This window comes from Carcharodon carcharias, chromosome 16, assembly GCF_017639515.1.
Source record: "Carcharodon carcharias isolate sCarCar2 chromosome 16, sCarCar2.pri, whole genome shotgun sequence".
Lineage (NCBI taxonomy): Eukaryota > Metazoa > Chordata > Chondrichthyes > Lamniformes > Lamnidae > Carcharodon > Carcharodon carcharias.
Window position 1 is genome coordinate 79126762 of NC_054482.1, and position 14265 is coordinate 79141026.

The following is a 14265-nucleotide window of genomic DNA, read 5'->3' on the forward strand; positions in this document are numbered from 1 at the left end:
TTAAAATAAAAGAAATAACCTCTCAGTATCCACCCTATCAAACCTCTTCAGAATTTTGTAGGTTTCAATGAGATCATCTCTCATTCTTCTAAACTCCAGAGTTACTCAGCCTCATCACTGAGCAACCCCCTCATCTCATGGACCAATTTAGTGAACCTTTGCTGTAACACCTTCAATGCAAGTATACTCTTTCTTAAGTGTGGAGACCTAAGTTGCACAGAGTACTCCAGGTGTGGTCTCACCAAAACCCAGTACAACTGAAGCAAGACTTCTTTATTCTTATACTCCAATCCCCTTGCAATGAAGGCCAACATGCCATTTGCCTTTCAAATTGTTTGCTGCATCTGCATGCTAACTTTCTGCATTCCTTGTATGGGCACACTCAAGTCTCTTTGAACATCAACAGTTCAAAGTTTCACATCTTTAAATTTTTTTTAATATATTCTTACGACCAAAGTGAATAACTTCGCACTTCCCTACATTATACTCCATCTGCCATCTTGTTGCCCACTCACCTAACCTGTCTATATCACTTTGCAGCCTCTCTGCGTCCCCCCCCCCACAGCTTATCTTTCCACCTAGTTTCATATCATCAGTAAGCTTAGATACATTACTTCATCTATGTCATTAAAATATATTGTAAATAGCTGAGGCGCCAGCACTAACCCTTGCAGCACTCCAGTATTCACTGCCTGCCAGCTTGAAAAAGCCATGTTTATGTTCACTCTCTGTTTTCTATCTGCCAAAGAGTCCTCTAACGATGCCAATGTATTATTCCTAACTCCATGTGCCCTTATTTTGCCCATTAGTCTTTTGTGCAGAACCTTATCGAATACCTTTAGGAAATCAAAGTATAATATATTTATTAGTTCCCCTTCATCTACCCTATTAGTTACATCCTCAAAAAACTAATAAATTTGTCAAACAGAGTTTCCCCTTGGTAAAACCATGTTGACTTGTTCTAATCACACTATGCTTTTCTAAGTGCATTGTTAAGGCTTCCTTAATAATAGATTCCAACATTTCCCAACGACTAATGTTAGGCTAATTGGCCTGCAGTTCACTGTTTACTCTCCCCCTTTCTTGCAAAGTGATGTACCATTTGCCAACTTCCAATCTAGTGGAACTGTTCCAAAATTCCTGAGATTCAGGAATATCATAGCTCGCACATCCACTATCTCTGCAGCTTTCTCTTTTAGAACTCCATGGTGTAGGCCATCAGGTCCTAGGGATTTGTTGGGTTTTAGTCCTTTAAGTTTCTCTAATATTTATCTTTGCTGATGTTAATTTCCCTATTGCCTCACTCTTTTTAGCCCCTAGGTTATCGCTTATTTATACTGCGAAACTTGTACCTTCTGCTGTGAAGACAGACACAAAATATGCCTCCGCCATTTCCTCATTCCCAAGATAATCTCTACTGTCTCTGCTTCTAAGGAACCAAACATTTACTTTCGCTACTCTCTTCCTTTTTATATACTTATACAAGCTCTTGGAATTTGTTTTAATATTTCAGGCTAGTTTGCTCTCATTTTCTATTTTTTCCTTTTTTAAAATCAGCTTTTTTGGTGGCCCTTTGCTGATTTCTAAAACACTCCTCAGACTTGCTACTGTTTTTTGCAACAATGTAAGCCTCTTATTTTAATCTAATACCATCCTTAACTTCCCAAGTGAGCCACAGATGGGTCTTTCTTGCTGAGTTTTTGTTCTTCAATGGAATCTATCTTTGTCTGAGATTTTGAATTGTTTTTTTCAATGTTTCCTACAGGTCATTTACCTCCAGACCTTTTCGTCCATTTACCCAATTAACCTTGACCAGTTTTCCCTCATACCGATGTAATTGGCTTTGTTTAAGTTTAAGATTTTTGTCTGCAATTGGAATATGTCACCTGCAAGCTCAGCATGGAACTGAATGGTATTATGGTCACTATTTCCGAGTGGATCTTTTACTATGACATTACTAATTAACCCTGCTTTATCACACAATACTACATCTAAGATAGCTTTCCCCTAGTTAGCTCTATGACATACTGCTCTAAGAAACTGTCACAAAAACATTCTACAAGCTCATCTTCCAGACCATTCTTGCCAATTTGATTGTTCCAGTCTATATGAAGTTTAAAGTCTCCCACAATTATTATACTTCCTTTGTTACAGGCTCCAATAATTTCTTGTTTATGCTCTGCCCAACGGTATAACTGCTGTTAGGGGGGCCTATAAACTACTCCCACCAGTGTTTTCCAGTCTTGCTATTCCTAATTTCCACCCATGCTGATTCTACCTCATGATCTTCAGAGGCCAGATCCTTTTTCAATAATGCCCTTACATCATCCTTTACTGCAAGGGCTACCCCACTTCCTTTGCCATTCTGTCTGTCTTTCCAAAATATTGTGCACCCTGGAATATTTATTTCTCAACCTTGATCACCTGGTTCTGTGATGGCGATTAGATCCAAATCATTTACCTCTGTTTGTGCCACAAATTCATCTATCTTATTGCAGTTGCTTCGTGCATTCAGATAAAGAACTTTTAAATTTCATATTTTACTTCTTATTTCCTGCAATGGCCTTATTTGCTGATGTACATTTTTTTTATTAAACTCTCTGTCCCTTCCTGTCTCCTCTGCTTGTCTCTACCCACATCACTACACTGTTCCAATGCCTCAGCCTTTTTCTTTGGATTTCAAAGTCTCCCTTCACTCAAATCCTACCTGGTAAGTTTAAAGCCCTACCCAAAGCCCTACAATTGGCCAGGACACTTATCCCACCCCAGTTCAAGTGGAGTTCATCCAAATGGAATAGCTCACTCTTCCCAGAGTACTAATGCCAGTGCCCCATGAATTTAAATCCCTTCTTCCTACACCATTCTTTGAGCTATGCGTTTAATTCTCTAACCTCTTTAACCCTATGTCAATTGACACGTGGTTCAGGTAACAAATCAGAAATGATTACCTTTGATGTTCTGTGTTTTACTTTGGACCCTAACTCCTCAAATTCTCTTAGGGAAAACTAGGAATGATGTTCAGTTAAGGGAATTTTACGAGTTTGGTTCCCACTTCTTACTTCGGACCCTATGACATAGGGAAAACTAGGAATGATGTTCTGCTATGTCATTGGTTCCCACATCTTACTTTGGATCCTAACTTCTCAAATTCTCTCAGCAGAGACTATTCCTAGTGTCACTGGTTCCCACATGGACCATAACAACTGGAACCTCCCCTTCCCACTGCAAGTTCCACTCCAGCTATGAGGAGATGCCCTTAATCCTGGTACTGGGCAGGCAACACAACCTTTGGGGCTCCCTGTCACAGCTGCAGAAAACAGTATCTATCCCCCTCACTATACTGTCGCAAAATAACTGCCTACGGTTAGCTATATCTGTGTATATATATATAGCAACTGTCTATCGTTATATCCATACCTGACTATACTTTCTCAGACTATGCTGTCTCAGGATCCTCACAGCAACAGGTTTTATATGGAGGAAGCGAGTAGTGAAAAAGAAGTTGTTCAATATGAGAACAAGTTCAGCCAGGCAAGGAAGGATAGTGTTAGATGGGGATTGGTTGGATCTCGATTTAAGGAAGAAGCGGAGAGCTCCCAGGCATCCTGGTGGGTGATGGAGGTGTAGAGGGATTAGATATCAAAGGACCTTTTAGGGCACCCACACCAGAGCCAACCATGCTGTGTAAGCGATTCAGCATCAATGTTACCAAAGCTCTCGTTGGATTCAGTTTCTCCTAAGTGATTGACAGCTGAGGCTAAACTACTGCCACCAGCAGCAGTCATGTCACACTGGACATCTTGATTCTGGCTGTTGAGCTCTCAGGCCATCCATTCAGGCCAGCTATGCATTTTCTCCACCAGTTTAGAACATTGTCTAGCAACATGGAGAAGACTTCTAGCCAGATTGACATTACTGTGCAACTTATAAGCCAATGGAGCCACAGAAATCTATCAACCATGCAACTGTTCCTAATCTATTTAGAGTGATTCAACCACAACATCAAGACAACTGGGGAATTTCATTTTTGCCAAAACCCAGATAATGGCCAGTTAACATGTTTATAAGCAGTAAAAGAGTTAGTTAAGGTCATGAAGAGATGAATTCTTATGGGCCAAATTGCTTTTCCTTATTTTTATTTCCAAAGATTATTTTTGTTCAGAGATCTGAGGAGTACTTTTTTGTAAGCCATCGCTAACCATTGCAAATACTTTTCTTTTCTCTAGCCTTTCATACATTCTTGATTTTTGGGTTATAAAAAAAATCACAACAAACTGAAATACTTGTTAATTCCAAACGAAACAGGCTTCAGATGTTCTGCTTTTGACTGTTTTCCCCAAATCAGAAGTCTCCATTTTTGGTTTTAGAAAAGGCAGTTGTATATAAATCTTCATCAACATACCCTTTAAAGCTATAGGACTTCACTTCTTAACAGTTTCATCCACAGTTCTCCACAACTTATCCTGAAAATGCCATTTTATTTTTCCTCTGAGAAGATGTTTAGCTTTAAACCTTAAAAACTGATATATCGACACATACACAAGCAAAAGTTTAATTATTTTCTCAAGTTGTGTTTACCAGAACAAATTTAAAATAGCTGTAATATCAGAACATTCTACAAGTAGGAATTCCACCTTATAATAAACAATTCATATTCCATTTGATTTGCATATAAAACATTAATTGGAGGTTCAGATTCTTAATTTCTCATTCCATGTTCACAACTAAAGTTGAGAGAAACAAGCCTTATCCTCAAATATTTTTGTTACTTGTTAAATACAATAGCTTCTGTTACTAGATCTGGAATGTTAGCACAACCACTGAAAATTATGTTGATTTGTCATGCTTATTGTATTGCTTATAAAAAACTTGTCCCGAGAATATTAAGACAACTCATGGAATCAACTTCAATAAGAACCCATCAGCATCAATCTATGCCCAAGTGGAAGTTACGTAAAATTAAATTTTTCAAATATACAAATGATCCTTAATCCTAGGTCCTAAAAACTGAATTTGTAGTTATTTTATTTTTAACTGCAAGAAAGAAAGACACAATTCCATTACTTTAACAATTACGTTGCTTCTCGATGTGACTGTCAAAAAAATCTGGACTTACCATGCCAGCAGTGAGGGAAGGAGCTGACTGCCCTAAATTTTGATTCCTCATTCGCACCAAGTTGGAGGATTCTCCAGGCACTTGACATGTCAATGGTCCACTGCTACTGGAAAGTGGTAGCAAGTGTTTACCTAGTTCAGAAAATATAAAACTTAGTGCAGAGAACAACAAAGCTAAAAAGAATACTACGTGACACTCTGTGCACTGATTCATGTCCTCTCTATCATGTCTCTATAGCATATATACGATATATATAAAAATCGAATACATTCATCATAGGCATTTTTGACCTCTATCCTCCTTTAACTTAGTCTCCAATCATCTTGCACTCACTCATCTTGCCTCTACTTTCCCGCTGCAAACCCTCCACCCATACATTTCTGCCTCCTCGTCACAAGAACAGAAAAAATAGGAGCAGAAGTAAGCTACTCAGCCCCTCGAGCCAGTTCCATCTTTCAATATGATCACCTCTGATGGTTGTGGCCTTAAGTCCACTTTCCTGTTTGCCCCCCACCAACCCTTGACTCACGCAGATCAAAAATCTCTCTAGTTTAGCCTTGAAAACATTCAATGACCCAGCTTCCACTGCTCTCCACGGGAGGGAATTCCAAAGAATAATGACCTTCAGAGAAGAAATTTCTCCTCATCTCCATCTTAAATGGGACTCACCTTATTTTGAAATGGTGCCCCCTAGTTCTAGTTCCGGTTCCAAAGAGTCACATCAGACTCAAATATGTTAACTCTGTTTTTCTCTCCACAGAAGCCACCAGACCTGCCAAGTTTTTCTAGCACTTTGTTTTTATTTTAGATTTCCAGCATCCACAGTATTTTGCTTTCATTTATCCCCTAGTCCTAGATTTCCCCACAAGGGGAAACATCCTCTCAGCATTAACCCTGTCCAAGCCCTCTCAGAATCTTACATTTCAATAAGATCACCTCTCATTTTTTTAAAACTCCAATGAGTGTAGGCCAAAACTGTTCAACCTTTCCTGATAAGACAAACCCTTCATCCCAGAAATCAGGCTAGTGAAACTTTCTCTGAGCTGCTTCCAATGCAAGTATGTCCCTCCTTAAGTGAGCAAGATTGTGCACAGAGCTCTAGGTATGGTCTCACCAATGCAGCAAGACTTCCCTACTTCTATACTCCATCCCCTTGCAATAAAGGCCAACATTCCACTTACCTTCTTGATTACTTGCTGTACTTCACTGTATCTTTCCATTTGCCAATAGCTCTTTGTTTACTCTTAAATATCGCTCTCTTATTGTCTCAAATCTATGTTCATTTACTGATTTATCAACTTGGCATCTTGTATTTTTTAAACAAATCCAGATATGCGGTAAGATGATAGACACAAACTGGGGTGATGGGAGATATTGGATCTCGATTAGAGAACTATCTGAGAGCTGCTTTTCCTTGTAGAAGAGGTTCTGGAGGCTGGCGCCAGGATGATTGTACATTCGACAACCTAAAGGTGTCACATTTGTTTTAAAATAGAATTGGAAATTAGCTTTCTAGTCTGATTGGAATCACCAGGTTGATTCCAGAGGCTGATGTGTGTTCTCCTACTACAACCATTTTAAAGCTAAATAGAGCAACATAAATCACAATGCTGAGGTTTACATTAAACAGGAAACAGCTCTGAAAATACAGATGGACCGATGGGGCAAAATGCTTCAGCAGTTTTGAAACATTGATAAAATGAGGGTTCCTGAGCAGATACAAGAATAATTTCTATTTCTATGCAAAATGTAATAATGCTATCAGTCAATTTAAATAGATAAGTGATTAATACAATGCACAGGTGTTTGATTCACTAGTTGATTCCCAATAGATAACAAAATCAGGTTTTCCCAATGCCGACAGAATAGGCACATCCAACTGCAATTTGCAAAAACTCCAGATGGCAAAGGCTGCTGGCACACCAAACTGGGCTCATCCTGAATATACTACAGAATATTAAAAATACGACAGAATAATATTAAAAATATATCAATGTCCCCAATATATACCATGCAAAATGCTGCTCGAATCTTCACTTCTTAATGTTTTACTTTGGATCACCATTCATAATACCTACACGTTTTAATCGTTTTACATGATCTACCTAATATGGTTAATAGGTGCCAGACTTGAGGAACCTGCATTGTGTATTTCTGCACATTATAATATATTGTACACATCATAAAATATTTACATACATATGAAACTATTCTGAGATGCTGCACATGCGCAAAATGAGGTGTCAAGAATCAAGCTTTTCTGGGTCTGAGGCACAGCAAGCCTGCCACAATCCACACAGAAGATTAAAGACACAGCTAGAAGTTGAAGCTAACTTCTGAATATTTATAGTTAAGCTTAGTTTTTAACTAAAAGTCCCCAATTATGAGCTACAAGGCAATCTGCAACACCATTGCCTGCAGACGTCTGGGACTAGATTTGGAAGGTAAACAGAATGCAATTACTTTGACCAATGAGAGACTAAACTAATAGAGAGTCAGAAATATTATCTGTTGAGGCTGCTTAATACCATTTTCCTTAAAATTTACCCTAAATAATACCACAGGAACATAAATTAATAAACATACTACGAACCCTACAGAAAAAGGCAGACAGGCAACCTACTCCCAAGATTTCACAGCAGCAGCCTTGCACTAACTTGAATAATCTCAGAGTGAGTATCTGGGTCAGCCTGCAGCACCAACTTCCAAATAAGCCGGCATGTCATTGATGCATGCAAGATGCCTCATTACCAACTCTTTGGAACAGCTCCAAATGACAACCGAGACCCTGAATCTTGTGCTTCCATGCAAAAAGTAAATGTTGAAGATGCCCAAAAGCAGAATGGGAAATATGTCAATTTTTCTGCTTTTTTTTAAAGAAGTTGCACAAATGGATAATAGCTTTATACTGGAATTCCATAGCTTTCCTTCTCTGTTAACCTTGAGCTGAAATAAAATATTACTTCAGGTGCAGGGAGTTAATCATTGGAGCAGTGAAGGCTGCCAGTAGATCAAATATGAAGGGAAAGTAAGCCAAGGACTGAGATATATAACAGAAGCATTCAAATTGCTTCATTTTTCAGTTTACCAAACTAAAAAAGCTCCCCCAGGACAAGATGGCTAGTGGCGCTTCATGTACTCTCTCCTGAGTACCGAAGATAAGTTCAGCTTTGAAAATCTGACTCTCCTAACCATATGCAGGTGATGCTTATAATACAAGGGAAAACAAATTTATATTGCTGCTTCCCTCCCCCTAGAAAACAGGAAAGCAAATCCATCTTTTCAGCACAAAAAAATCATTCACCATTTAGATTTACAGAAACACTTCTCTAAGATAATTCACTTCAATGTAAGTGCTCTGAAAGTACACAGAACTTTCTACATTTTAAAATGCTATATTCTACCTCAAAACCAAAATAGAGTTGATCAACAACGTTAAATCTTTCTCTTCCACATTTGCAAGTTAAACTGTTATGCGTTAGCAGTGGTTCAGTTGTAAACTTTCGGCTCTGAATCAGAAGGTTGCAACTTCAAATCTTTCTCCACAACTAGAGCACAACTATTCTAGGCTGACACTCCAGCACAGTATTGAGAGGGTGCTATATTGTCAGAAGGGCCATCTTTGGCATGAGAAGGCGGATATAAAACATCCTATATGGCACTGTTTCAAAGAGCAGGGGAGATATCCACAGTGTCCTAGCCAGTATTTGTCCCTCAATCAACATCACAAAAAAAACAGACTATCATATTGTTGTTTTTGGGAAATTGCTGTGAGCAAATTAGCTGCTGCCAGTATTTTATACATTACAATCGTGACTACAGTTCAAAAGTACGTCAATGACTATAAGGCGCTTTGGAACTTGGAAGATGTTATATAAATGGAAGTCTTTTTCTTTTGATTGTTAGTAATAGCTTATGCTTTACCAGCTTATGTATAGAAATTAGTATCACATCAGTGCTTAATGCAAATATAAATTCTTTAAAAAGCTAAAACCCCATTTGGAAAATAGATCACTGCATCGCCATGCACTGACATAAAGATATCAAAAACAACATTCTGTTGCTCAATAATGTCAGTTTGGCTCAGAGTACAGAAATAGGAAGATAAGGCAGATGAGCGCATGGCTCGAAAGATGGCACAGTAGGGAGGGCTTTAGATTCCAGGGACACTGGGACTAGCTGTGGGGGAGATGGCACCTGTACAAGCTGGATGGGCTGCATTGGAATAGAGCTGGGACTGAGTTCCTTGCGGGGTTTGCTCGTGCTGTTGGGGAGGGCTTAAACTAACTCTGCAGGGGCATGGGAACCAGGAGAGAATATTAGAATGTAAAACCAGAGTGCACAGAATGCTGGGAGAGGCAGATGGCGCGAAAATAGAGACTAGTAAGTTAATAGATGGAGTCGGAATAAGGGAGCAAGTAGTGGAGTCTAATTAGGGTTACACTGCATATATGTGATTCACGGAGTATCGTTAACAAAATTTGGGAGTTACAGGCACAGATTACTTTATGGGATTATGATGTTGTGACGATAACGGAGACCTGGCTTAAAGAAGGACAGATCTGGGTGTTAAATATTCCTGGTTACAAGGTGTTCAGGAAAAATAGGAAAGGGAAAAAGGAGATGGGATGGCATTTTTGGTTAAGGAGAGCATTGCAGTGCTGGATAAAGAGGATGTGTCAGAGGATTTAAGGACAGAATCGATTTGGCTAGAGCTAAGGAATAAGAACGGTGCAATTACATTGCTCGATGTAATATATTGACCACCAGCTAGTGGGAAGTATATAGAGGAACAAATCTGCAAGGAAATTACAAACAGGTGTAAACATCATAGAGTAGTTATAATGGAGGTCTTTAATTACCCCTATATAGACTGGGATCATGGTAGTGTAAGAGGCAGTGAGGGATAAGCGTTCCTAGATTGTGTTCAAGAGAATATCCTACAGCAGTGTGTGTCCAGTTCAACAAGAAAAGCACTGCTAGACTTTGTTCTTGGCAATGAGGTGGGCCAAGTAGATCAAGTGACAGTGGAGGAACATTTAGGGGCCAGTGATCATTGTACCATAAGGTTGATGATGGTGGAAAATGACTTTGGCCAATCCAGAGAAAGAATAATCAACTGGCAGGGAGCAGAGTTCAATGGGGCAAGAACAGAGCTGGGCCGGATAGACTAGAACTAAAGGTTGGTGGGAAAAGCAGTAGCTGAACAATGGGCACAGTCAAGGTATCTTCTCTTTTGAGGGAACGGTAGGACAAACAAATCCAGAGCTCCCTGGATGGCAAAAGAGATAGAAATTAAGTTAAAGAAGAAAAGGTGTGCTTATGACAGGTGGCAGGTAGCAAATACAATTGACAACCAAGCTGAAACAGAAGGTTCAGAAGGGATGTGAAAAAGCAAATACGGGAAGCAAAGAGGGATTATGAAAAAAGACTGGCAGCTAACATAAAAGGAAATCTCAAAGTATTCTATAAGCACATCAATAATAACAGGGTGGTAAAAGGAGTAGGATTAGGGACCAGAAAGGGGAATTACACAGAGGCAAGAAGCATGGTCGAGGTGTTAAATGAATACTTGGCATCTGTCCTTACCTACAGGCAGATGCTGCCCAGGCCATGGTGACAGAGGAGGAAACTCAGTCACTAAAAGGGTTTAAAATTGATGAGGAGGTATTGGGTAAGCTATTGGTACTTAAAGTTGATAATACACCAGGACCGAATGAGATGCATCCAAGAATATTGAAGGAAGTGAGAATGGAAATTACAGAAGCACTGGCAATAACCTTTCAATGTTCCCTGGATTCACGGGAGGTGCCAGAAGACTGGAGAACTGCAAACATTATCCCCTTATTCAAAAATGGTTGTAAAGAGCTGCCCTGTAATTACAGGCCAATCAGTTTAACTTCGGTGGTGGGGGAACTTTTAGAAACAATTATTCGGGATAGAAGCAATAGTCACAATAGGAAAAATGTGCATTGATTCGGAAGAGTAAGCATGGATTTATTAAAGGAAAATTGTATCTAACTAACTTGTTTTTTGAAGAGGTAACAGAGATGGTTGATGAGGGCAAGGGCATTGATGTGGTATATTTGGACTTCCAAAAGGCATTAGATACACTGCCACACAACAGATGTGAGAGGAAAATTATAGGTCATGGAATAAAAGGGACAGTAGCAACATGGATACAAAATTGACTGATAAGAAACAGAGAGTAATGATTAATGGGTATTTTTTGGGCTGGAAGAAGTTTTGTAGCGGAGTTCCCCAGGGGTCAGTATTGGGACCCTTCCTTTTCCTGATATTTAAATGATCTACATCTTGGTGTGCAGGGGAAAATTTCAAAGTTTGCAGATGACACAAAACTTGGGAGAATTGTAAATTGTTAGGACGAGAGTGCAGAACCTCAAAATGACATTGACACATTGGTGGAATGGGCAGATAGGTGGCAGATGAAGTTTAATGTGGAGAAGTGAGAGGTGATACACTTTGGTACAAAGAACATGGAGAGATAGTATAAGATAAAGGATACAATTCTAAAGGGTGGGCAGGAGCAGAGAGACCTGGGTGTATGTGTACATAAGTCATTGAAGGTTGCACGACAGGTAGAGAGAGCTGTTTCTAAAGTGTACAGTATTCTAGGCTTCATTAATAGGAGCATAGAGTACAAAAGCCAGAGAGGTTATGATGAACTAATGTAGGACGCTGGTTACACCTCAGCTGGAGCACTATGTACAATTCTGAGTGCAACACCAAAGGAAAGATGTGAACGCATTGGAGAGTGTGCAGAAGAGGTTTATGAGAATAGTTCCAGGGACGAGACACTCCAGTTATGAGGAAAGATTGGAGAAGTTGGAACTGTTTTCCTTAGAGAGGAGAAGGCTGAGAGGAGGCTTGATAGAAGTTTTTGAAATCACGAGGGGTCTGAACAGAGTAGATAAGGAAAAACTGTTCCCGCTCATAAATAGATCAAGAACCAGGGGGCACAGTTTTAAAGTGTTTTGCAAAAGAAGCAAATGCGAAGTGAGAAAAAACTTTTTCACACAGCAAGTAGTTAGGCTTTGGAATGTACTGTCTGGAAGTGTGGTGGAGGCAGGTTCAATTGAGGCATTCAGCAGGATAATTATTTAAATGGAAACAATGTGCAGGGTTACGTGGAAACGGCAGGAGATTGACGCCAAGTTAAAATGCTCAGAGAGCTGGTGCAGGCATGATGGGCCAAATGGCCTTCTTCTACACCATGACAATTCTGTGATTCTGAGATGTAACACTCTCACCCAAGTCAAAATGGTGTCAATTTAAGTCTTGTCCCAGGACATGAACACAGGCTACACATTATTGTCACAGATGCCATCTCTCGAATGAGATGTTAAACTGATAAAAACAAAAAAACTGCGGATGCTGGAAATCCAAAACAAAAACAGAATTACCTGGAAAAACTCAGCAGGTCTGGCAGCATCGGCGGAGAAGAAAAGAGTTGACGTTTCGAGTCCTCATGACCCTTCTACAGAACTTGAGTTTGGAAACTCAAGTTCTGTCGAAGGGTCATGAGGACTCGAAACGTCAACTCTTTTCTTCTCCGCCGATGCTGCCAGACCTGCTGAGTTTTTCCAGGTAATTCTGTTTTTATGTTAAACTGATGCTCCATCTGCATGTTAGGTTGATATTAAAGATTCCACGGCATTATTCAAAGGTGCAATGACATTTCCAAATAGCAATGCCAATGAACTGACACAGACTTGACAGCGGACTGGTGGGAAAGCACTTCTTTCAGGAATTAATCAGCTTACTATGAATGAAAAAGTACTAAGGGGGAGGTGATGGGGTCATGCAGAAATAAATGAGGGGGACAACCAGATCAATGGGCAAGAAAACAAGGTGGATTGGCAAGGCAGGATTTGAGGTGAGGCAGAGGTGAAGATGGACCACAACTATGTAGCTACAAGATACTGGGTGAAACAGGAAGTACAGTTTGAAGCTAACAAGCCGCAGCATTAGGGCTTAAAAGGTAAGAGGTGGAGGAGGATTAAGAAAGGTATACTACAAAACATGAATGATAGGAGAATGATTGGGAGAAAAGCCGGTCGCCCCAATGCCAGGAATGGTGGATTGAGGTGCATTTTCTTGGGTCTATCCATCTCCAATACTTCCATATTCCAGACCCACCCTCTATGGTCAAACATTAGAGTTGCTGCCCTCATGTTTTTAAGACTTCAGGAACACTCTCAATATTCTAAGAGCCCAGGATTCCCCTCCAGACTGGTGCTGCACCTGGCACGCTTCATCTGACACTCTTCATTAGAAAGGCAGATCATGAGATTACAGGTGGTGGTTGAATACAATTCTGTTGATGCTGATAACACACAATGCCTCATGGATACCCAGTTTTGATCTAATAGATCTGTTTTGATGGCAATGCTACGCAACATGATGGAGGGTGTCTTCAGTGTGAAGGCAGGACTTCGTCTCCACAAGGACTGCGCGGCGGTCACTGCAACAATACTATCTTGAACAAAAGTATCTGCAACTGCTAGATTTGTGAGAACGAGATTGAGTAGGCTTTTTACCTCTTGTTCTCTCACCTTCTGTCGCAGGCCAATTGTGACTCGGCCAACTAAGTCAGTACTGGGGCTATCATGCCACTCTTGGTGATGGACATTAAGTTTCCCCATTGGACTTGAAGTGCATTCTGTACCCTTATTACCCTTGGTGCTTCTTCCAAGTGGTGTTCAACATGGAGGAGTGCTGATTCACCAGGTGAGGGAGGACAATAGGTGGCAATCAGCAGACATCCTGCTGCCAACCTGGTGAAGCTACAACTCAGGGCTCCATGCATGCCGAACAGCAGAAATAACTCGATAGACAAAGCAAAGCAATGCCACAATCAACAGATGAGATCAAAACTCTACTTGTTCTGCACATCCAGTTGTGAATGGTGGTGGGAAATTAAACAACTGACTAAAGGAGATGTCTCCACAAACATCCCCATCCTCAATAATGGGTGAAACCAGCACATCAGTACAAGAGACAAGACTGAAGCCTTTGCAACCATCTTCAGCCAAAAGTGCCAAGAGGATGATCCATTTTAGCTTCCTCCCGAGGACACCAGCATTACAGATGCCAGTCTTCAGTGAATTTGATTCACTCCATGTGAT

General features: G+C 40.2%; 2 protein-coding genes across 3 annotated transcripts in view; one reads left to right on the forward strand and one right to left on the reverse strand.

Moving 5' to 3' along the window:
• mast2 (microtubule associated serine/threonine kinase 2) overlaps window positions 1-14265 on the reverse strand; it is a 541117-nt gene that overhangs the window by 474453 nt on the left and 52399 nt on the right. For both annotated transcript variants that reach the window (XM_041207758.1, XM_041207757.1), the window contains exon 3: window positions 5117-5247. In XM_041207758.1, the coding sequence (XP_041063692.1) occupies window positions 5117-5247 (131 nt within the window). The remainder of the gene's footprint in view (window positions 1-5116; window positions 5248-14265) is intronic.
• The window catches only part of LOC121288907 (riboflavin-binding protein-like), a 201440-nt gene that overhangs the window by 81106 nt on the left and 106069 nt on the right, over window positions 1-14265 (forward strand). The gene's annotated exons all lie outside the window — the stretch shown is intronic.